The following is a 23,157-nucleotide window of genomic DNA, read 5'->3' as shown; positions in this document are numbered from 1 at the left end:
GAGAGATGTCACGCACGTCTTTGGGCTAATCTCCCAGTGTTTATTCTTGCTGTCACAACACCTTCTTGTGTCCTCATTCAGTTTGAGAAATAAAAGCTCCCTGTAAGAACACACAGATGGGCCAAGAGAGGAGTACCAGGATGGCTAAGAGGTTACACGATGTGTAGGCAGTCCACAGAGCAGCATGTTCTGGGTGGTCACTGAAGAAGGGAGAACATCATAGAGCGAAGTGCACTTTTCTCTGGGGACAGTATCTTTTCAGGGTCCCCAGGGGGACGCAGCTCACTTGGAAGTTTGCCTTTTGGATGTCTGCTGGACGTCTGAACTTGGGTGTGAACTGATCTTTCTGCTCAGTCCTGAAGAGGTCCTGTGCCCTCCAGGGTAGCCCCAGGTGTGAGTATTTGATCTGAGGAGAGGAAAGAGCTTTCAGCACAGGGGGGATGGGGTTGGGGAAGAGGCAGGTGGTCACACAGAACTTGGCAGCCCCAACATCTGAGCCCCATATTGGTACCTGAAGGGTCACTCCCCTGGGCAGCTGCAGTCTGGGCCTACCTGCATCCTCTCTCTGCAGAGGCACAGTGTTCTCTGCTAGTAGTGCAAAGAGATATTTACCCTGGTTGGACACCTCTAGCTACGCCGATTTTCCTCCTCTGATCCTCTGTGGGGGACCAGAATCACCTTCCCCTTCCTCCAACATGCCCTGGCTTAGGAGTTTGGCTGCCTGTCCTTCCTCTCCCTTCAGAGACTTTTCTCATCTGCAACTCTGCTCCCCACAGAGCTTTTACTTGAGGCTGGAGGTAGACAGGATTCGATGCATGGCTGTCCCAGCTCAAGTAGCTCAAGAGCACACATAGAAACTGGTGACATGGTTTAGTGTGAGGTGTCCCTGCCCGTGCATGGCAGGGGGGTTGGAACTAGATGATCTTAAGTTCCTTTCCAACCCTAACTATTCTATGATTCTATGTTAGGGGGGGAGGCTATAGCTTTGCTTGGTCTAAACCTGCTTCCCCAAGCCACCCCATGGTAAATTCAAAGCTATTAAGGCTGTACCTGCTGTAGCATCTCTTCAGAGGGTCGTTGTTTCTGCTGTCTGTGTGGAACCAGTGTGGCCTTCATGGTTGTGACAGAACATTCATCTGCTGACAGATGGAATTGAAAAGTTCAGGCCAGTAAGTTAGGAGGCAGTATCAGAAAAGCTTTGCAGTTTGACTTGCAGTCACAGACCTGCATACATCTCATTAATGAGAGGAGAAAACAGGCTCTGCTCTCAGCACTTGGCTGAAAACCTTTGGCCAGACAGAAAACAATCCTCAAGGTGAGGAGGTAAGTGAAGAAATTCAGATGGCAGTTACAGGAATATCATTCCATAGCACTCCATGCTAGTTGTGGAGCTGCTCCAGAAGCTTGGGGCCAAGGAAAAGATCAATTCAACTGTGATCCATTCCACATTTAGTAAAACAAAGGACTTAAACCCAGATAGCTGGCATGAAGGGACCTCTCTGCTGCAGAGTACTGGCCATGAGAAAGAGGAGGCAAAGTCAGAGGATTTTCATAATGACCATGACGACCACATCCCCTCCTGAGGCTGCATAAACACAGAAACCCCCTCCTTCCTCCCACATACAAACACAAAACAACTTCTAAAAACACGTGTAGAAAGGGTCTGCCTGGTGTGGGGGTAACACTCTCGTTTTACTAAAGGCATGTTGCTGCACCAGTGCCTTCCTGCCACCTCCAACTCAAGATACCTGAGCTGCCTCCCTTCCCAGAGCATTGCCATCCCTTGCACAGAGCGAGGAGAACCTCAGCAAGCTTCATCTGGCACCACAACAGTCTGAGCAATGTAGCCTTACCGTGGTAGTTGAAGGGGATGTGGCTCTCTCGGTGGCTCCTGCTGTCTGCCACCACCCTCTCGCTCTGCTGGGGTGGCTGATAGTCTGACTGCTGCGTTGTGCTGAACAAACGGGAGCTTGGATGCTCATCTCCCAGGCAGAGCTTGGTTGGGTGCTTGTGAAGCAGCAGGTCAGGCTTGGCGGGGAGGTTCCGGCAGGCAGTCTGGGAACACAAGAGCTGCTTTAACAGAAACAGGCTGTGTAGGGAAGGGAGAAGGAACAACAGCATTGGCTTTAGGTGCCAGAGTAGTGTACATAAAAGAAGAGAGGGTCTCCAACAGAGAAACAGCCTCACAGCAAAGCTGGGAACAGACCTCTGGGTAGGAGAGCTGTGTAGTAGTAGTGCTTGCCAATGCTCGGTTTCTTTCAGGGTCTTCATCACCTCTGGGGATGGATGAGGCATACTGGTTTGGGTGGACCATAGTTACAGGCTCTGGTAAAAGCAAGAGTGAAGGGTGTCGGAGCAATCCAGGCTCTGAACAACTGACAGCTGACTCTGTGTCACAGACCTGCCTTACCTACGTTGTATACTGGGAACTGCTCGGATGTTGAGGTGGAGAATCTGGTACAACCATCCCCCAGCTGCACGTTTACGTGCTGGATCTGGGAGGCGGCATGTTCCTTGTCATAGGCTCTGCAAGAGATCAGATAGGAGGTGCTTAAACCGCAGTGTCCACCAGAAGGAGCAGTTCCTGAGGATGCCCACTAGGTTCTCCATCTGATACCTGTGCGTCCTTTTGTCTGGGGCACTGTAGGCATGTTTCTGCTCACTCATAGATCCACTGATTCTGGGATCCCCAAATTTAATAGACGTGCGCTGAAGGGAACCCAACAGAAATACAGAACTTTGCACTTGGCCTTGTTGAACTTCCCCTTCCTTCCTGTCTTTCCATCCATCTGGTTTCCACTTGCACAGATCCCACCCCTTTCAGGACAGAATTCAATGTGAGAACTTGCTGTCCTTTAACTGTGTCTTGGTCCTCCCCAAAATCGTGCTGTTACCTTTTCACTTGGCTTTGCAGGTGGACTCCATTCACCCTTAAACTGTGCTTGATAAGAACTGTGGTAATAGGACTGTCCATCCCCTTTAATAGTGGGATCACATCCTGCCAAACAGACAGAAGGGGAAATGGTGTTATTTTATATGGGAAGTATTAATGCTATTAAAACTGCAGCCTTGAGGCAGCTGCTCTTATGGCATTTTAGTACTACTGAATTTATTTCTTATAACGAAACGGCAAAGTAAGTGACGCCAGGCCGCAATAAGGTGAGCCACAACACTGCAGCACATGGATGTGGCACCTCAGAAGTGATGCAGCTCTGGTGTGAATCCTGCAGCATGTGAGGATGCAGCGAGCATAGAAGAAAGGCTCTGCAGCCAAAACTTGGCTGGCGAGGGGCTCTAGTGAGTGCTGCCACCCTGTGCTACGAGCATCAGAGTGATTTACACAGCCATTAAAAGAGAAAGCAAAGCAGCCCGATATGGTGTAGCCCTGAACCAAGGCACCAGACCCCCAGGAAGCCGGTGCAGCACCGGGGTACAGCAGCTTACTCCTGTGCGAGTGCCACGGCCTGGCAGCAGGCTGGACCTCATGCCCTGGGTACGAGGTGGTGTAGATGGACGGAAGGAGCCCGATTTTCTCCCTGTCTCCGCAGGGAACGTTGTCCTCCCGACCCCTGCCCGTGGGCACGGCGGCTCTCCTCGCGACGGGCTGGGGGCAGAAGCGCTCCCTGGTCTCCGAGGTGCGGACGCAGATGCGGGGGTCCGTGTGCATGCGGATCATCGGCTCCCGGGGCACGACCGGGGCCGCGGCCCGCAGGGGCCGCTCGGGAAACGCCCGGTGAGTCTCCGAGCGGGGGTCCCCGCCTCCCCAGGCCGAGCCCAGCACCCGCCCGCTGCGGGGCGGCGGGACCGGAGACCTCCTGTGAACCCCCCAGCGCGGGGGGAAGTGGGTGTGAGACAGCGACTTCCAGGCGCTGCCCAGCGCCCAGCGCTCATCCCCCAGCCGGGCATGGGTCGCCTTCAGGAAGGCAGGGCCCGTGAGGGGCGCGGGGATCAGCGGCACGGCGCAGGCCGCCATGGCGACAACGCCTCGCTCCGGAGGCTAGGCCGCGTCTCCATAGCGACGGCTTCCCGGCGTGCACCAGCGCGTCGTGACGTCACAACCCGGAAGCGTTGCTATGGCGCCCAGCGCCCTCAGCGGCCTGGTCGCTGCGTTGGAGACCCACCGGGGCCGCGACCGGGCGGTGAGTGAGGGAGAGCCGGGAGCGGCGGGGCCCTCACCGGGTTCTCCGCCCCTCACCGGGTTCTGCCCCCCCGCCCTCGCCGCAGGTCCGTGCGCTCTGCTATGGCTGTCAGCTGGCGGGCGGGGCGCTGGCCGGCCCGCAGGCCTCCCCGTCCGGCCTGCCCGGGAGCCTGCTGGCCGTGTCCGCCGAGCTGAGCGCCTGCCGCACGGCGCTGCGCCTCTTCGATGACCTCGCCATGCTCCGCTACAGCTGCGGCTACGGGCTGGGCCCCAAGGTGAGCGCGGGGGGGACCGGCAGCTCCCTTTCCCCCCAGGCCCCACCGCAGGAACCAGTGCGTGTCCCCCCCGCCCCCCCGTGCTCCCCACAGGACGAGGACGGGCTGGTGCGGGCGCTGTCGGTGCTCTGCAACGTGGCCAACCAGCTGTACTACCCCTGCGAGCACGTCGCGTGGGCCGCCGACGCCGGCATCATCCGTGCCCGTGCTCAGAAGTGGTGGACGCTGAGTATGGGGCTCTGGGCATTGTCCCTGCTCCTGGGTATCCTCCGGTAAGGTGGGATGCGGGGGCGGGAGGAAGGAGATGGGCAGGGTATGGAGCGTGTCCCGCTCTACTCAACGCATGTCAGGCTGCTCCTGGAATCCTGGGCTCAGGTTTGGTCCCTGCTATACCAGAGAAAGATGTGGATGGGCTGGAGAAGGGCCACAGCGATGATCCAAGGACAGGGCAGCTGTGTGCTGAAAGGCTGAGAGAGGTGAGTCTGTTTAGCCCTGGGAAAAGAAGGATCAGGGAAGACCTTATCACTGTGTTCCTGTAGTTAGAGTGGCTACAAAGACAATGGAGATTACCTTTTTACAAGGAGTCATATGGAAAGCACAAGGGGTAACAGGTACGAGTTACTCTTAGGGAGACCCTGGCTGGACACAAGAGGAAAGATTTTTATCATGAGAGCAATCGGCCATTGGAGTGATCTCCCCCAGAAGTGGGGGATTCCCCAGTGCTGGGCACTGTTAAGATTTGGCTTGGTGATGGGCCATCTAGTTGGGGTCATGCTTTGCCTAGACAGGTTGGACCAGATGATCCCTGAATTCCCTTCCAAGCTGCTGTTCTATGATTCTCTGATTAATCAGGATAAAATGAATGGCCCTCCAAGCAGTAGAAGGGTGCTCTTCCTCACAGATACAGTTCATGTTGAGAAAACCCCCTCCCCTTTGCTACAGGGGAGATAACTCTCTTGTCTTGTTTTCAGATCCCTCAGAGTCTTGTGCCAGTTAAGAAAGCTGAGGCAGCACAATGGGTAAGATTGCCCTTCTTGGACATCCAGCTCATTTAACACAGCTCTGCCTGTTCTCATTTGTGAGCTGTCGCTAACTGTTAATACATGATGGGCTATCAATCCTCACGTTACTTTTGCTTCCAGCAGGACACCTTCGCCTCAGAGTCGGAAGGAAGTGAAAGCCCAAGTGAAGGCTGAAGTTCTGAGCATCCTTGCACAAGGGGCAGATCTCTCCAATGCAATCCATTGGCTGCCTCCAGGATTTCTGTGGGCTGGAAGGTTTCCTCCATGGTTAGTTGGTCTCCTGGGGACTGTATCTTCCCTGATAGGTATCTACCAAGCCTCTAGAGGAGGGAGTTCTGAAGCTGCCTAAACCATCATTAAGCTTCAGGAGCCCAATTTTTACCTGGTGAAGATGCCTTTAGTGAGGCAGGGTGCACTTTAACTCTCCTGGAAGGCAGTGATTGATTTCATCCATCCTGTAAGTGGGACTGTAATCAAGATGTCTATTACAGAGGGGGTTGTTTGCAGCTAATGATTGTTATCGCTCTATTGAGAAATCTTTCAGGTGAATCCTCTGACAAATCAAAAAATCTATGATTGATAAAATAGGGAAAACAGGGAAAACAACTTCCATCCTTCCGTCCTCCGTCCCAAAAGACAAACACAACCCTCCAGTCTTCGCTGTCACTTAAAAGCGCACAAAGTCAGCATTAGGAGGGAAACCAGCCACGGTTCTGTAACACAAAACTTCCGAGAGCTGGATCCTGTGAGCCTGAGCCTGGTGCCTTGGGAGGCGACCTGGATCATGGGAGTTTCTCCATCGAATATTCCAGTGTTTGAGCCCAGAAGTGCTGCCCCCAGCAGAAACAGGAGCCAGCTGTTATTTTGTGTTGGTTGTGTTTCTGTGGAGGCCAGAGGGGAAGGAAATAACCACTGGGAGCCGTGTGGGGCTTTCTTCGAGTCCGTGTTGCTCCTGAAGGAGAAATATCGGAAGTTGGGACTTCGTGGGTGAAGGAGAAGCTGCGCCGAGCCTCCAGCCGTGCCTTGCTGGACTGCCGCCGGGTGGAGCTCTTCCACCAGGCTGTGGCAGCAGCGAGTGTATTAATTCCCGTTCAAAGAACCAATCAAACCCGTGCAAAGATGAGGTTTACAGTTACATTTCTAGGTGGTGCCAATAATAAACGAGATGAATGCTTCAAAGTCGGCCTTGAGTGAGCCTTCCTTCCTGATAACCCGGCAAATGTGCTTTTACCTGGTTCTAGAAAGCTCCAAGTGGTGCCTGGGCGTCAGGAAACGTTTGCGCTGTGGGAGCTTACCAAAAGAATTGGGAGCACCTGAGGAAGCAGCAGGAAAATGCAGCCTTGGACAAAGGTTGTGCTTGAGTGTGTGTGGAGCTCGTGCTCCTGCAGCCAGGAGCTCTGACCTCCTCTTTTGTGGTGTTGCTTTTGGAACAGACATGTGAAACTACCTCCTGCCTGCGTCCAAAGGGCAGAGCGAGGACTCGATACTCCTTATCCTTCGCCCTGTCCTTGCTCTTTATCTGCACTTTTGCCCTGCAGTGCACCCCAAGGACGCCTTCCTGACTCTGCTCCCGGTTTGCTGTCAGATCTCCAGCTTTTGGGGCTGGGGGAGGCAGAACAAACAGGAAGAAACTTGTTTATTTTTCTTACAGATCTTGTGCCTGGGTCCTGCTCAGGGACAGCTGCAGCTGATGCCTGCTCCTGTCACCCTGCAGTGGCTCCTGCTGCAGTTTCATGGGGTTTAGTAAGAAATCAGATTCTCTCTTTTCAGATCCTTAACCTCATGAAGCTACTCCTCCTGGATACCCTCTCCCGCTCAGTGTGGGATCTACAGAGATTGAAAAGACCCCAAATACATCTCTGATACCAAAATGATAAAACTCTATACCACGCTTTCAATTTTAACACAGAGAAGGGCCCCTCTCCGCTGCTCCGAGTGCATTTGCTTCACCCGCTTCCATGTTGAGCCATTCGGAAGTGCAGGAGAAAGCAAAGGTAAAGCAAAACGTGGTCATTCCAAAAGTTGTGTGTTTCTGTGGAGCAGCAGCACTGGCACACAGCACTCGAGCCCCTGTGGTGTCTGCAGCCACCTCCCCAGGGCAGCGCTGGCAGCGCTTGCACACACAGACCCCATCCTCCCCAAAACTGCCTTTTTTGGGTGATTTTTCCTCTTTTCTGCTGTGGCCATCAGTCCAACCCGGCTCCTGCTTTGCTGCACTCAGGAAAACACTTCCTAAGTGTGGATGGATGGATGATAATGGGTGGGTGGGGGGATGGATGGGTGGGTGGGTGAATGGATGGGTGGATTGGATGGATGGATGGATGGTGGATGGATGGGTGGATGGATGGATTGGATGGATGTTTTGGATGGGTGGGTGGATGACGGATGGATGGATGGATGGATGGATGGTGGATGGATGGATGGATGGTATGGATGGGTGGGTGGATGGATGGGATGGATGGATGGTGGATGGATGGAAGGATGGATGGTATGGATGGGTGGGTGGATGGATGGATGATGGATGGATAGGTGGATGGGTGGATGGATGGGTGGATGGATGGATGGGATGGATGGATGGGTGGATGGATGGGATGGATGGATAGGTGGATGGATGGATGGATGGATGAATGGATGAATTGGATGGATGGTTTGGATGGGTGGGTGGATGATAGATGGATGGGTGGATTGGGTGGATGGGTGGGTGGATGGATGGATGGTGGATGGGTGGGTGGGTGGATGGATGCATGGATGGATGGGTGGATTGGGTGGATGGGTGGGTGGATGGATGGTATGGATGGATGGTATGGATGGTATGTATGGATGGATGGGTGGATGAATGGATGATGGTGGGGTCTGGGAGGGACCAAGCAAGCAGCCGAGATCCAAGGGCCGTTGGCAGCAGAGCTGGGGGTCAGTTACGGCATCACCGGGGCTGCAGAAGGCTTGAGGAGGGTCCCGGCCCCCGCCGCTGCTGCGGGGCGGACAACGGGGCTTTGGGGGGGGGGCACGTCCGGACACGCTGCCGCCGGGCACGCAGGGGTTAAGGGGCGGCGCATGCGCACGCCAGTCCCCGGCTCCCATTCATAAATGAGCGAGCGCTGAGCGCTTGCGGCCGCTGATTGGCTGTTCCATCGCCCGGGGGCGGGGCCTGCGGCGGGGCGGCCACGCGGCGGGGTGCGGCGGCGGCGGAGCCGAGCGGCGGGAGCGGAGCGAGGTACGGGACGGGCGGCACCGGGAGCGGGCACTGCCGGGTCCCGCCGGTGCCGTGCCCTGCAACCGCCTTTGGTCCGGGACCGCCCGGTGCCCGCTTCGGGCTGCGCGGTGCGCGCCCCCCCCCCCCCCCTCCGGTGTGCGCTTACCGCGGTCCCGGCTACACCCGCGCCCGTCCCGGTGCTTCCTGCGCTGACTCCGGTTTTCCCTTGGCGGAGCGGCCTCGGCACCATGTCCGTGAGCAGCCACGAGAACCGGAAATCCCGCTCGAGCTCCGGCTCCATGAACATCCACCTCTTCCACAAACCGGGCCACGCCGACAGCCTCCTCACGCACCTCAACCTGCTCCGCAAGCGGCACCTCTTCACCGACGTGGTGCTGCGTGCGGGGAACCAGACCTTCCACTGCCACCGGGCTGTCCTGGCCTCCTGCAGCCGCTACTTCGAGGCTATGTTCAGCGGGGGCCTGAAGGAGAGCAGAGACGCTGAAGTGAACTTCCACGACTCCCTCCACCCCGAGGTGCTGGAGCTGCTGCTGGACTATGCCTACTCGGCGCGGGTGCTGATTAACGAGGAGAACGCCGAGTCCTTGCTGGAAGCCGGGGACATGCTGCAGTTCCAGGATATTCGGGAGGCTTCGGCTGACTTTCTGGAGAAGAATCTCTACCCCGGGAATTGCCTGAACATGCTGCTGCTGTCCGATGCCCACTGCTGCGAGCGGCTGCTGGAGCTCTCCTGGAGGATGGCGTTGGCCAACTTCACCTCGCTCTGCAAGACTGAAGACTTCCTGCGACTGCCCAAGGACAAGCTGCTGGAGCTGGTGGAGAGCGAAGAGCTGGAGGTAGAGGACGAGACGTTGGTCTATGAAGCTGTTATAGGTTGGATCCGCTACGACTTGCCCCGGCGTCACGAAGTTCTGCCCGAGCTGCTGCGCTCTGTCCGCCTGGCCCTGCTGCCCGAGTCCTACCTGCGCAAGCAAGTGGCCTGCGAGAAGCTGGTGACCAGCCACAAGCTGGGAGAGGAGATCGTGGCTGACGCCGTCCGATGCAAGATGAAGATCCTGCAAAACGACGGCCTGGTGACGGGCTGCTGTGCCCGACCCCGCAAGGTCAGCCAGGCCCTGCTGCTGCTGGGGGGCCAGACCTTCATGTGCGACAAGATTTACGTGCTGGATCACAAAACCAGCGAGATCATTCCCCGTGCGGACATCCCGAGCCCTCGGAAGGAGTGCAGCGCCTGCGCTATCGGCTGCAAGGTGTACATCACCGGCGGTAAAGGCTCCGAGAACGGCGCTTCCAAAGACGTCTGGGTTTACGACACCCTCCACGACGAGTGGGCAAAAGCTGCTCCCATGCTGGTGGCGCGGTTTGGCCACGGCTCCGCGGAGCTGGACCACTGCCTGTACGTGGTGGGGGGGCACACAGCAGGCAGCGGCGCCTTCCCGGCCTCCCCCTCCGTCTCCCTCAAGCAAGTGGAACACTACGACCCGCAGCTGGACAAGTGGTCCTTGGTGGCTCCTCTGCGCGAAGGCGTCAGCAACGCCGCCGTGGTGGGAGCCAAGATGAAGCTGTTTGTCTTCGGTGGCACCAGCGCCAACCAGGAGAAGCTGCCCAAGGTGCAGTGCTTTGACCCCTGCCAGAACCGCTGGTCGGTGCCCGCCAGCTGCCCGCAGCCCTGGCGGTACACGGCCGCTGCCGTGGTGGGCAGCCACGTCATCGTCATCGGCGGCGACACGGAGTTCTCGGCCAGCTCCGCGTACCGCTTCCACAGCGACACCTTCCAGTGGTCCAAGTTTGGGGACGTCACCGCGAAGCGCATCAGCTGCCGCGCCGTGGCCTCGGGGAACAGGCTGTACGTGGTGGGGGGGTACTGCGGGGCTCAGCGCTGCAAGACGCTGGACTGTTACGACCCAGCGTCCGACACGTGGAGCAGCGTCACGACGGTGCCTTACTCCCTCATCCCCACCGCCTTCATCAGCACCTGGAAGTACCTGTCCGCCTGAGGCGCGGCGTGGCGAAGGACCTGGGGGGTAAATAGGTGTGCATCAACCCAGAGCTCCAATCTGTGCTGCGCAAGGGGTGAACCCTGAGGGGCAGGTGCGTGTGGAACCGGACTGGGACTGGAGTTGTTGTAGGGAACGGAGCATCAGCACCAGAAAGGTGCTTCCGGGCTGGTGGTTTGATGTAAAGCTCTGCAGGAGCGAGACCAAACGTCTCTTTAGGTGCTGAAACGCTGCGGGGAGAAGATTAGTATTAATAACAGACACTTAACCTGGCATCCCAGCCCTTCCACTGGGTCTTGGCCTATGCAAAGCTTCTGGGGAATGCTGTCTGTGAGGAGGATTGGGTGTCACCCCTGGTGCAGGAAGCTCCTCAGGCGCTGGGCGAGAGGCGAGCTGCCTGCAGGAGACCCAGTGGTGCCATGGGAGGCTGCTTTTAGCACAGCCTCCTCCTCCTCCTGGTGCCATGGTTAAGCTGCTGGTGGCACCCAAATGTCTTGCGGGTCGTGAGGGCTGTGAGCTGGTGCCAGGACAAGATTATAGCTGGGGTTTGGTCCCAGAAGGGTCGGTAATTGCGTTTGTAAGACAAGCCCTGTCTGCATATAAACACAGGGTTTCTCTGCTTCTAATTATTCCCCGGTGTCCCTTTCATGCCATCGCTTTCCTGCAACCCAGCCATTAACTCTTTAAAAGTTTGCAGCTGGAATGAAGCCTTTCTAAAGGCAGAAAAGGTGCCAGAGAATCACAGATCCCTGCAGGGCTTTTGCTTTCCCCCTTGCAAGAGGTGTGTTACCCAAATGGGCTTCCTTAACGTGATCAAATACCCCATGATAGCTATAGAAAACTCTGGGGTGCGGAGGGCAGTAAGCAGCCATCACACCGCTGCAGTAGCGTTCTCTTTGACACACTGCTCTCCCCATCCTCCCTTCTGCACTGCAGGCTTCACAGCTCATTTTGCCCGAGGACCCAGGCAGAAGGCAGGGGCAGCAGGAGCCTCCTCCTACCCGGTGAGTCTGACCCTTGCGTGGATCCCCTTGGCATCAGCAGGGCTCAGGGCTTCGGCTTTGAGCTGCTTCTGTAAATGCCCTTCGTTCCCAGTGGGGAAGGGGAACAGCAAAAGGTTTCCAAGCTTTCTCCTCACCCGCGTGAGCTCAGAGGAGGAACCAGAGGAATGGTCTGGGTTAAGTGGTACTGGGATGGACTCGGGAAGCTCCTAAGTCACTGGCAGCAGGCTCTGGACCGCGCTGCTGCCTGCAGATGCCTTAACACGTGACAGTGCTTTGCCCATGGGCTGGTTCTGTGCTTTCTGTGTGAATCTAGAGCAGTTTGTGTGTTCATTGCTCAGCCTGGAGCTGCTTCAATAAACGTGAATAAACCCCACTGTGTCCCTTGTCTTTCTACTTCAGCAGCAAGGTTTCCCAGCCACACTCGAGGGAAAGAGTGCAAAGTATTCCCTGCTTGAGTCCGAATCTCCATCAGCCATCACAGGCTCAGATCTTCCTCTTATCTTTGTCATATGGGACTTGGGAAGGCTCCAGTGCTGCCTCCTAGCTCTGAAGGGCACACAGATCTCTTTAAAGCTCCAAAGATTGAGCTGTTCTCTGCCCTTACCTTGCAGCATCCTCTGCAGAGCTGGGTTTCCTCGCTGCCAAAAGGAATGCGGGGAAGCGCTGCTGCTCCTGCCCCGAGGGCTGTGTGCTCCAGGCGATGGCAGCAGTGGCTGGGATGGGAAGGCTCTGTTATGGGTGGGAGGCAGGAGACAAGAATGAGCATGGTCAGAGGGAAGGTGCCACTGCCTCACCGCAGCAGCAGGGGTTGGGTGCGATCCATTCTTCGCTTCCAGAGCTCAATACATCAGTGGCACTGGGGAAAGGCAGGAAGTGGCAGGAAGAGCTGCCCTGCTGCGGGCGGCTGAAGCGGAGGCACTGACTTCATCTCCATGCTCCTTCCTGATGCCCCAGTCACTTTCAGCCCCAGGCTGGGCCTTTTTCATCTGCCCTCACTGCATCACCTCGCCACCAGTGCAGAGGCCAACGGGAGGCTGCAGGGGAGAGGAGCCCGCAGCCTGCCCTGCAGACCCAGCCTGGAGCACCGCAGGCAGCAGAATGGAATCATTTAGGTTGGAAAAGACCTCTTAGATGTGGAGAGGGACTTTTTGACAAGGGCCTGTAGGGACAGGCCAAGGGGAATGGCTTGAACCTGCCCGAGGGGAGACTGAGATGAGCTCTTAGGCAGAAGCTCTTCCCTGGGAGGGTGCTGAGGCGCTGGCACAGGGTGCCCAGAGAAGCTGTGGCTGCCCCATCCCTGGCAGTGTTCAAGGCCAGGTTGGAGCAAGCTGCTCCGGTGGAAGGGGTCCCCATGGCAGGGGTTGGAGCTGGAGGAGCTTTAAGGTCCCTTCCAACCCAAACCAGGCTGGGATTCTATGACCCAGCAGTTGGAGCATGGGGCAGCTCCCAGCTTGGCCATGCCTCGTACAGAAGCAAGCTTGCAGCCCAGAGGAAAGTCACAGCGCAGGACTAGAAGCCAGCAGGGCAGCATCTCCATCGCTGCTGGAGAGCCTGGAGCTGCTTCACCTTTGTTATCCCTACAGCTAATCCTGAGCATTGGGCAAAGTCCAACACTGCTGGGCAAGGCAGGGGAGCGGAGGTTTCATCCGCAGCCGTTTGAGCAGCAGCTGGTTCAGTTGTGCTGCCAAGCAATAAACGCTGGCTCCCAGCCACGTCCACCTTTTGCACCAGGGACAAAGGCGCTTCTAGGTCCATCTGCCTCCTGTTGCCACCCTCCTGGCATCTGCAGCCCTGTGAGCTGAGCCCTGGGCCTTTGGGAGCGTCTCTGGTTTGTTTCCTCACTTCAAGCCCTGGAAAACCAGCACTTCAAGCACACCTGGGCTGGGCTGCTCCACAGTGGCTCCCAACTGCTTGGCAACAAAGGCAGAGCTGCTTTTCATCCCTTTCATCCTCCTTCATCTGGCAGAGAGCCCCCATGGTGTCCCTCCAGCCCCAGCTCCTCCAGCAGGGAGCACCCCTGGGGCAATCTCAACACCTTCTGCGTGCTTGAAGTCATCCCAACAGACCTGTTTCCCCGGTTCGATGTTTCCCTGCGTTGAGCCGCTCGCTGCTTCGGCGCTGGGGCCGGAGGGTTTAGGCCAAGGGGGGTGCAGGTGAGTTTGGTGTAGGGGGTTCCTTTGGTTACTGGGGCAGAATGAATAGAATTCCTTTAGAGCCTCAACACAGGCCTCTCCTCCTAGCCCAGAACCCCACTTTGTGGCCTCATCCCTCCAGCTGCAGGAGCTAGACCCCAGCCCACAACATCTGGGAGAGGCAACACACGTGGGCACTGGGAGGCTCCAAGCGTGACATCGCTGTCCCATGGGATATTCCTCTCCTCACACAAAGCCTACAGGCCCCCAAAGCCAGGGAAATAAACCATCAGGCTGACCCACATCCCTCCTGGCCACAACGTACTCATGTATGCATTGACTTGGAGAGAGCTATACTGCTTCTTGCATTGGTGGGTGCTCTCTGCTGAGCATCCCCTGCTGCCGGAGTGCCAAGGCATCACAGAGCCTTTCTCCCTTCTCCACTGTGGATACACAGGGATGTTAACCCCCAAACCAGCACAGGAATAACTGAGAAATTCCCTTTTCTGGCTCACATTGGTGTGGGTCATTCCGACGTTCTGCAGTGCACCCACCACGCAGCTAGCAAGGCACTGGAGGATGTGCTGCTGCTGCAATGACAACCCATGGCAAAGCACAAGGAAAAGCAAAGCACAAGCTACACACGGTGTGCCTTTGGCCATGACTGTGGATGCTGTGGCGGGGGTAAAAGGGACATTACACATCCACCTGCCCGAACCCCCCTGAAAGCTCTGTGTGTGACGTGCAGCCGTTTGGGAGAGCTCCAGGTTGAGCACCGTGCTGTGCCCCACGCAGCGGAGAGGCACCAGCCACCACTCGGGCAGGGGAAGAGGCACATCCACGTTGTGCTGCTCCTGTGTACGTGGGGCCCCAGAACAAAGCAATCCCTGCCCTGTTTGAGCCTCCTCTGTGTGCAGCAGTGGCCCAGCACCAGGGACCGTGTGTCACACGCTGCCAGCTCTGAGCCAGACCCTGGCTTTTATCCCCTGCCAGATCCCAGGGGCCCAGAAGCAGCGAACAATGAAGGCACCGCACAAGGGCAGGCCCCACATCCCTCATCTATCGAGCCTTGGGCTGGCCCCATCGCTGGGATGACACAAACCGGATTTGAATCAGAAGGCTGAGGAAAGGGAAAGGCAGAAACCAGCACATTCCCACTGTCAGAGCGCGCTCCGGAGCCGATATCCTTTGCGCACGGTTGTCCTCCAGCATCTGCCTTGCCGATGAATCTCAGCTGCACGGATGGGAACCATCAGCCTCGTCTCACCCACATGAAAGAGGGAGGTTTAGCAGAAAGCTGGGCATTGCCCATGGCCTCAGAATGAGTCAGCCACGTAGAAAGAAAGTGCTTTGGGTTTCGGGTTAATTAGCTCCAGATCCTAAAGCCAGACAAGGCAGGGCGGAGCTGCGGGGATACCGGTAGGAGCAAGTCAGGGGCTCTGAAGGCACCGTCCTGTTCGCACGCCCTGCTTGTGAACACCAAAGAACGCGTCTCTCAGACAGCAACAGCGTTATCAGTGACAGGGGAGGCGTTTGCAGGCACCCAAGGAACCCAAAGCGAACACAGGAACACCCACAGGCCTTTGAACACCCGCGGCTGCAGCAGCACCCAACCGCTAAGAGATGCAAATCCTTGCCCCCGAGGTTTCAACTTGCCCCTGCTGAGCTCTGGGCAGCTCCCGTTGGGAATCTGTGCTGCAGGGATGCCCTGTGGCCACATTAACCCTGGAGCATAGAATCACAGAACGGTTTGGGTTGGAAAGGACCTGAAGATCATCCAGTTCCAACCCCTGCCGTGGGCAGGGACACCTCACACTAAGCCATGGCACCCAAGGCTCTGTCCAACCTGGCCTTGAACACCGCAAGGGATGGAGCATTCACAGCTTCCTTGGGCAACCCATTCCAGTGCCTCACCACCCTCACAGGAAAGAATTTCCTCCTTATATCCAATCTAAACTTCCCCTGTTTCAGTTTGAACCCATCACCCCTTGTCCCATCACTACAGTCCCTAATGAAGAGTCCCTCCCCAGCATCCCTATAGCCCCCCTTCAGATACTGGAAGGCTGCTATGAGGTCTCCACGCAGCTTCTCTTCTCCAGGCTGAACAGCCCCAGCTTTCTCAGCCTGTCTTCATACGGGAGGTCTCAGGGATCTCCCAGATCCTGGCTCTTGTGACTTTCTGGAGATGATTCCTACTGCTTTGACACACGATAAGGGCTGCAGGAGGACCCAGTGCAATTAGAATATCGAACTCACTGCTCTGGGAGAACTTCAGTCCCGGACTGTCCCTCTCAGCTGTCCCAAAGGAAATCACTTGGATTCCATTGCTGCCTGCTGACAAACGTTTAGATGCGGACATGAAGCTGCTTGCCTCGCAGATTGCCAAGGCACAGAGATGGGGACCTCCAGTGGCTGCTCCGCTCCTGGGGAATGGAGCAGGGCAGAACCAGGTGGAAGAAATCCACTCTTAAAGGAATTGCAAGCAAAAGCTGACACAAACACGTCAAACCTGCGCTCACATCAGCCTGTTACTCCCTGTTAAGTGGGAAAAGTGGGAAACACTTGTGTCTTCCCAAGTGAGCTCCGGTTTATGCTGCAGCCCAGATGTCACCCATACTCTGGAGACTGAAAACGCAGGCTGCATCCGACTGCCTCCGGCACACAAAGAACACAGGGCCTCCAAAGATGCTCGGATAGACACAAAGATGCAGCGCTGTGCCAAGAGCCTGGCACGCTGCACCACCGGCACCAAAACCAGCTCAGGGTTTTCCCTAGTGCTATGGAGCAGGATTCCGCTGATCAGAATCCCACCTCTTCCTTGGGGAGCACTGCTCCAAGTCGCAGCTCTCCCCGTCTCCCCCCCCAGGGTTGCCTCTGGTCAAGCTCTAGGCTGAGGTTCCTGCGTGGGGATCGGAGCAGGAAACAGAACTTGCCGACTGTGGGGCTGGGAAGCGCTGCGCCAGCCGGAGGCGATGGGATGGGGCTGGGAGCCAGCGCTGCCAAACTGGCACGAGCACGAGGGAGAAAGTTTCTATTTCTGTTTGCCTTGCTCCAAACGGGAGCCGATAGCGGCTGGGACAGAGCCAGGCACGTCTCAGCCTGGCACCATGCAAAGCACCTACATGCTAATATAAGCAGCGTGTTGGGTTCATTCACTCTTATGCTGAGTTCAGGCATTCTGGGACCAGCTGATTTTTCCCAAGGGAGCTTACTTTGCTGGCAAGGGCCACAGCTATTCATATCCTCCCCTTAGCACCTCCTGTGCTCCCTCCTCTCCTCTGGAAAAGCATCAGGAGCTCTGTTCATCTGGCACCTTATTTCTGTGCAGGGCAGGAAATGAGAAGCACGTGAGAGGTGGCTGCTGCTCTGATCTTCGGTCCAAAGGGAATGATGACAAATATAGACAGAGAGAGGCAGTCAGTTTTCAATGTTCTTTTTTTATTGCTAGAAGTTGGTTTCAGTCCTATTGCAGCTCTGAAATCCTTCAGTGGAGAAACATTGCGATCGTTGTAAAAATCATCATTTGGTGTGCTAAGATCAAGTTAACAATTCATCAGGAGTGCACAATTCAACAGAACAGTAACACTGAACCATCGACTTTACAAATGAAATAAAGACTACAAAGATGGGGCTGCTGCAGTATCAACAGGAAAGGAATTATTTACACTGTTTACACCCTACCAAAAAACCCCAAACCAAACGCTTCCCCAACAAAAGGGTCAATTTAAGCACGGACCATGATCAGTTAGTACATCTCTACAGTGCAAGGTGGGCCTAGAAACCAGACCTAAGACGAAAGAGCATCAAGAGTTCACAGCTCCGAGTGAGATGCAGTTATGCCGACAGGATCTGCTTACATGAGCGATTCCCTTCCAGGTACAGAGAGAAATGGGATTTGAACTGAACTTTCCTAAAGTGCTCCAATTGCTTTCAGTACAAAAATATACAAAAACTGATTTATAAACATGGCACGAATGTTCCGAACCAGAGCATCATTTGATGAACTGATGGAGCCACGAGTGGGTACAAAGATGTTGGGTCTGGCCTCCAAAGAGAGAGCAGGGAAAAGGCTTTTCTTTCGCCTCTTCAGCAAGGTCAGGCAGGGGTAGCACATGTGTAACCTGTTTGCTTATCCTCGTAAATGCAAGAAGTGCTGGGGAAGACAACAAAACGCTCCAAGTTTCCTTGCACAGGGGCACAACACGCAGGGACTCCACTGAGCAGCACCGCGGAGCCTCAGCTCCTATTCTGCAGAGTTGAAAGTAGAAGGGAAAACAAACCAGGGATTTTGAAACCCTTTCCGAGCTTAAGTTTGAACTCTCATTGTAAATGCAACTGACAAACACCGAGTTCCATGGATGCAGTTACTCAGAACGACAAAACCGTCCGCAGATTATTTGCAAGGACTCCTATGTGCAGGGATGCTACTACCTCGTGAGCAAGCATCGCGCGGGGGGATGACGAGCGATCTCAAGCTGGGGGCCATGCCACGACGACGATCCACAAGGGAGCACAGGGGGAAAAACTAGGAAAGCATTTACAACACACACACAGTGAGCACGGAGGGATCCTCAGCCTGAAATACGCAATGCCCATACTCCAGCTGGGGAGGGAAGGAGGAAGCCTCCTTTACACCAGAGTGAAAGCTGAAAATCGGACCCACAGCAACAGCCTTGACGTTGCAACATCACCACATTAAATGACAAACATGACCAGAGTTTTAAGGCTGTGACACAAAGCAAAGGCGGCAGCAGTTCAAAGCTCGCGCTGTCCTTTCCTCCACACCCCAGCTCAGCAAGAAGCCAAAAGGCACCTGGGAGGCACAGAATCTTGAAGTGTCTCATCCTCAGGTATCACTTGAAAGGAACCTTTTATCTGGAGTAAGTCAGATGGGAAGGAGGTGACGCAGGATCAGTAGCAGGTTACTGAGCTCAGGACACAGCAGTATTTTGCAAACTAATTTGCCTAGAAGAGTGATTTTCCTAGGAATGAGATTTGAAGACAAGAGTCCAGGACTGGTTCACTCACCTGCAGTGATTCAATGGCTTCACTGACTCACTTCTGCAGAAGAGATGACCCATTATTCATTTAAAGAATAAACTTTCACGTGTTTCCATCACCTTTAGACAAACAATCTTACCACACTCTCCTACGGTAAGCTCTGCACTAGCAACCTGATATCACAGCATCAATGACGTATCACAGCATTTGCTAATTCTAAAGCCTTCTCCAGGCTGGGTATGGTACCAAATGGGAAGCCACATGCATACCTGCTATGGCACTTCACTGACTCTGACCCCAGGGAAAGAAGATGCAGCCCCTGCTCAGGGTGAAAACAGTTGTCCTCAAGCTAGCTGCAGCCAGCCATGTGTGTTGAGGACAGATGACTTTACAGGTAGTTTCTCAGTTACACATTGAGGACCCATATCCCAAGGAGCTTGTGGGGTGCTGAACCAACAGCCCAGCCTGTAACAGTCCTGGGTCCACAACTCTGACAGCGAGCATGGAAAGCGTTACGTTCATGTTAAAACATTAAGAGCAATGCGCCCTCGCTGCAGACTTCATTTCCTAGATGTCACTGGTCACTAGCTGACCACCCACTGCACAGAAGGAAGGAGCCAAACAACCCCTTCAGTCCCCAGAACACTCGCTCCCAAACTTTAGGAGAGGCAGAAATGACATTAAATAAATGCTTCCAAAGATGAGTTTCAAATACCCGATCAGCGACATCCCTCTTTGGCTGAGCGGGTTTATTCCACTCAGCTTTAGGCTAACACTCCTGAAAACCTGGTAATTTAAGGCAATGGGGGCACTGAGTTTTCACTAGGAGTGGCCCAAACCACAGCACAAAGGAGGGAACAATCTGTGCATTCTTTGCTGCGTGCTTACGGGAGAAATGAGATGGGATCAGAGATGCCTGGAGCCAGTCCTATATATAGACTATATAGAGCTGCTGGAGCTCACACACTGGCTTGACAAGAAGTTAGATTAATTTTAAGAAGAATTCCCCTCCATTCCAGCTTTGCTTTTAGGAATGGACTTTTACTGGTTGGCCTTGATAATCTTCAAGGTCTTTTTCCAACCCAGTTGATTCTAGGATTCTATAAATGAATACAGGGTAGAACTATGTTCTAACCATCATCACCACTGTATCACAGCAATGCAAAAATCACAACGTTCCCCATACTGTTAGCTGCAAATGCAGCCAGATAGTGTAAATTCTACAATGCTGAGGATTTCCCTTTGGTATTACAGGGAAGTGTGTCCAGTTTCAGAGTAATAACTTGATGGGGAACGTCACCAGCCTGGTAACAAGTCACACGGTTTGGAGTTTCCTCTCACTGAAGTCAGTGGCACTGCTTCACGTTTATACCAGCACCACTCAGTGAAGAAAAAGACCTCAAAGCCCAAGAAGTGTTACAGCAGGGAGTGCTTGTTCCCTAAGACTGGTTCTGGATTTCGTTGCTTCTCACACTGAACACTAAATCTGGATGTTTCAGTTTCTTTCCTGAAGACAATAACTGAAATTATCATCACTTGAAAGTAAACTCCATTTTCTGTTGAAAATGTACAGCGCTATTGCCCTGTAACTACTGACATCATTTTTAAACTCTCAAACAAAATTAAGTTACAGCCTTAAAGAACATTTTTAACATCACAACAGAGACAGCATCAATGATTTGAGGAGACTGACATATTGCCATTCCACAGGATGGAGAACTGACCAGCATTTCATGCACTGCTGCTGAAAACCACTTCAAACCAACATTCAACACAGGACAAAACCCATTACCAATCATGTTCTAAAAAGCATTAACCCCAGATTTAAGCTCTGAGCTACCATTTCTTTAATTCTGTAATCACAGTCCTTAAAGAATCTCTCCCGTGCACAAGGTATCTGACCAGTCACATCCAACATATACTGGCATACACATCCTTAGGTGATGCATGTAATGAAGAACTGAGATAGAGAGTGAAGTAATACAACAAAATGACTGTGCAAATTACTACAAAGGGAAATGAAATGCCTTCTGAGCAGAACACAATGTCCTCACCCTTCATTCCATGATTAAGAACTGACCCATTTAACAAGAGGTATCAAAGCTGGTTTAGCTGGAAGCAGCTAAACCAACACAGGTTTAGCTGAGATTTGGTTTGTTTTTATTTTTTTTCTTTTTAATTTTTATTGTTAACTTTTATTTTTTTTCTCTTTTTAATTTTTAATCTTAATTTTTTTTTTTTTTTAACCCAAACCGTTCTTATTCCCTTCATTCCCGATACAGGGCTGCAGAGGAGTCTCTGCAGCAACAGCAGCTTTGATATCTTCTAGTACTTGAAGTCCCAACAAGTTAACAGACAAACAAAAGATGCAGAAACCTCAGGATTAAACAAGACAATAAATTACTGCATTCGACCACTTCTTGTCCATGTCTTCAGCAAAGAACAAAATCCAAGTCTCTAAGTTCATTCTGAACCAACTCAGGACCTTCGCTTGGGAGCCTGTGCTGCTCTCTCCCAGTGTCTCCAAGGAGACAGGTACTCCAATGCAAGCTCATGGCCAGTGAAATGTGCGTTTAGTCCAACTCTTCGTTACCGTTGTGCATCCTCCCACATCCAACCCTTCTCATCCACAAGCAGGTGGAGCTCCTGACCCTTGAAGACTCTTGTTTAGAAGCTTACCTTCTCTCTTCCACCGTACCTGCCCACTGAGCACGTGCTCCGCTGAATGCACTAAAGGAACAGAGTGGGATCACGATGTGGGTCATGCCTGGCTGCAAGGAGGCTGGCTTGGTTAGTCAACCAGTCACCAACACACCATCACTATAACCCATGACTGACCACGAACCTGTGAAAACAGATTTAAAAATCTGCAGCCATTCTGGGGCCAACAATTAAAACTTCTTAAGTAAAATCTGGGTGGTTCTACATCAACTCTAACAATTTACAAGATGGTGCCCACAAAGAGTGTACATTCTCCAAAAAGAGCACGTTACAATACACGTCAGTGTTTTAATAGGCTCTGAAATTTATACACCCATGCCATGTGTCAATACATTTCCATGTCTGGAGAATTTAAAAGCCAATTATTACCACTGTGCCCTCATTCTGAGCTGCTGGCAGAGAAGCCAACAAAGTAGGACAGTAATCCTGGTCTGGTCCTTGCTAGTAGTAACGGGGTAGGGATGAAAAGACATCCATGTCAGGTCTCTGTCACGGTGCACGCTGGGGCCTGAGTTCTTGAAACAGTTATGTCAGAAGATCAATCTTTAAATGGAAACAATTAGAAGAAAATTACATCTTCTTTGCTGGTATCATCTTGCACTTTTAACAGACTCGGCTGAGAGGTCACCAGGGTCTGAACAGGAACGTTACTGGGCTTGAATAGGTTCGCTGAGGCAGATGAAAGTGCTTCTGGCTGAGCATCTGTAGGGCCATAAAATTCTGTAGGGAAAAGTGGAAGAAGACATAGTCATGACACTGCCCAGAGAGCCCGATGCACTTCATGGACATGGAAGTTGGTCAGGGCATACCTGGCTGCAATGCAGTGGCCTGGCTGCTCGGGAGGACTGGACTTGCTGACCGTCTGCCTCTCAGGACACCCTCATCTCGCCCAACAAGCCTGGGGGGAAGCAGCTGCTTCTGATCAGTGGATGCTAAAGAAAACATTTTACAAGTTAGCATTTGAGGCTAGCAGCACTTCACAAGTCCCACTAGTCCACGCTGGGGCCCACTGTGCTGATACCTTCATGCATCCAAGGCAGCTGCTCTATCATAAAGAGTTGGTGCTCCTGTTGCAAGTTACCTACATTTTCTCTTTAGCTGTTTAGACAACAAGCATTTTTGCTCTCCTCTTCCCTGGGGACTTGTAATTCAGTTACTAACAACCCCAGATTTAAACCCTAGTATTATAAAGCACAGCAGAGGGAAAAAACCTCTTTGTCCCTAGCATGCAAATTACAATGGCTATTTGTGCTACTTTTAACATGCAGAAGTGTGACGAACTGTTGTCTCTGCTCCCCATCTGTCCCTAGCATGCAAATTACAATGGCTATTTGTGCTACTTTTAACATGCAGAAGTGTGATGAACTGTTGTCTCTGCTCCCCATCTGTCTCACAGCTGCTCAGCAGCAGAATACATTGATTCTGGCATTACGGCCTCTCAGTTTCTTAATTTCAACAATAAAAGCAATTTATGAAACAGTTACTCTGGATCCAAAGAGCCCCTCTTCTCAGTACACATTCCTCACACGTTACAAAACCCAAATTCAATACACAGTATTTTGCCTCTGGTACAGAAAGTCTTGTTCCATTTTATTGTAAGATCTCCATATGGGCATAACAAGCATGCATCCCACTAATGCTCAGGAGAGAGCA

The 23,157-nt window shown here is 53.5% G+C and overlaps 5 protein-coding genes across 17 annotated transcripts in view; 3 read left to right on the top strand and 2 right to left on the bottom strand.

The window, feature by feature from the left end:
* Positions 1–23,157, top strand: part of THOP1 (thimet oligopeptidase 1) — a 330,697-nt gene that overhangs the window by 84,018 nt on the left and 223,522 nt on the right. The window lies entirely within an intron of this gene.
* On the bottom strand, positions 20–3,973 carry SAXO5 (stabilizer of axonemal microtubules 5). 2 transcript variants are annotated; one of them, XM_062627513.1, is made up of 8 exons: positions 3,445–3,973; positions 2,895–2,998; positions 2,618–2,709; positions 2,411–2,526; positions 2,207–2,325; positions 1,854–2,055; positions 1,051–1,139; positions 20–406 (listed from the first exon to the last, which is right to left on the bottom strand). In XM_062627513.1, the coding sequence occupies exons 1-8, from the start codon at positions 3,971–3,973 to the stop codon at positions 218–220; spliced, it is 1,440 nt and encodes a 479-aa protein (XP_062483497.1). In that variant the 3' UTR covers positions 20–217. The 2 variants fall into 2 exon arrangements, with proteins under 2 accessions (XP_062483497.1, XP_062483498.1); XM_062627514.1 differs by having other exon boundaries at positions 1,051–1,136.
* PEX11G (peroxisomal biogenesis factor 11 gamma) lies at positions 3,998–6,614 on the top strand. Of its 5 annotated transcripts, none has more exons than XM_062627520.1 (5): positions 3,998–4,139; positions 4,225–4,413; positions 4,507–4,685; positions 5,385–5,432; positions 5,556–6,614. In XM_062627520.1, the coding sequence occupies exons 1-5, from the start codon at positions 4,074–4,076 to the stop codon at positions 5,782–5,784; spliced, it is 711 nt and encodes a 236-aa protein (XP_062483504.1). In that variant the 5' UTR covers positions 3,998–4,073; the 3' UTR covers positions 5,785–6,614. The 5 variants fall into 5 exon arrangements, 2 of the variants coding, with proteins under 2 accessions (XP_062483504.1, XP_062483505.1); XR_009966450.1 differs by having other exon boundaries at positions 4,000–4,139; positions 4,507–4,889; positions 5,559–5,643; XM_062627521.1 differs by having other exon boundaries at positions 4,000–4,139; positions 5,559–6,614.
* Positions 8,736–10,944, top strand: LOC134168157 (ectoderm-neural cortex protein 1-like). The gene has a single exon (XM_062627555.1). It carries the CDS (start codon positions 8,877–8,879, stop codon positions 10,644–10,646), a length of 1,770 nt encoding a protein of 589 aa, XP_062483539.1. The 5' UTR covers positions 8,736–8,876; the 3' UTR covers positions 10,647–10,944.
* ARHGEF18 (Rho/Rac guanine nucleotide exchange factor 18) overlaps positions 21,789–23,157 on the bottom strand; it is a 45,637-nt gene continuing 44,268 nt past the window's right edge. For all 8 annotated transcript variants that reach the window (XM_062627540.1, XM_062627533.1, XM_062627534.1 and 5 more), the window contains 2 exons: positions 22,314–22,436; positions 21,789–22,224 (listed from right to left, as the gene is read on the bottom strand). In XM_062627540.1, the coding sequence (XP_062483524.1) occupies positions 22,064–22,224; positions 22,314–22,436 (284 nt within the window). In that variant the 3' untranslated portion in view covers positions 21,789–22,063. The remainder of the gene's footprint in view (positions 22,225–22,313; positions 22,437–23,157) is intronic.

The sequence above is a fragment of the Pezoporus occidentalis genome, unplaced genomic scaffold (genome assembly GCF_034315485.1).
Source record: "Pezoporus occidentalis ecotype Australia unplaced genomic scaffold, CSIRO_AGI_Poc_V1 ctg301, whole genome shotgun sequence".
Lineage (NCBI taxonomy): Eukaryota > Metazoa > Chordata > Aves > Psittaciformes > Psittacidae > Pezoporus > Pezoporus occidentalis.
Note: the sequence above shows the minus strand (reverse complement) of the source record. Positions and strands in the feature narration are given on the sequence as shown.

Bases quoted from the DNA above. Each gene is read 5' to 3' on its own strand.
- SAXO5 (XM_062627513.1), bottom strand. From the start codon at position 3,973: ATGGCGGCCTGCGCCGTGCCGCTGATCCCCGCGCCCCTCACGGGCCCT. The intron at 2,999-3,444 runs GTAAGCTGCTGT...TCTGTTTGGCAG, and splicing joins GCCGTGGCACTCGCACAGGA to GATGTGATCCCACTATTAAA. The intron at 2,710-2,894 runs GTAACAGCACGA...GGTTCCCTTCAG, and splicing joins CTGCAAAGCCAAGTGAAAAG to CGCACGTCTATTAAATTTGG.
- PEX11G (XM_062627520.1), top strand. From the start codon at position 4,074: ATGGCGCCCAGCGCCCTCAGCGGCCTGGTCGCTGCGTTGGAGACCCAC. The intron at 4,140-4,224 runs GTGAGTGAGGGA...CCCTCGCCGCAG, and splicing joins ACCGGGGCCGCGACCGGGCG to GTCCGTGCGCTCTGCTATGG. The intron at 5,433-5,555 runs GTAAGATTGCCC...TTTTGCTTCCAG, and splicing joins AAGCTGAGGCAGCACAATGG to CAGGACACCTTCGCCTCAGA.
- LOC134168157 (XM_062627555.1), top strand. From the start codon at position 8,877: ATGTCCGTGAGCAGCCACGAGAACCGGAAATCCCGCTCGAGCTCCGGC.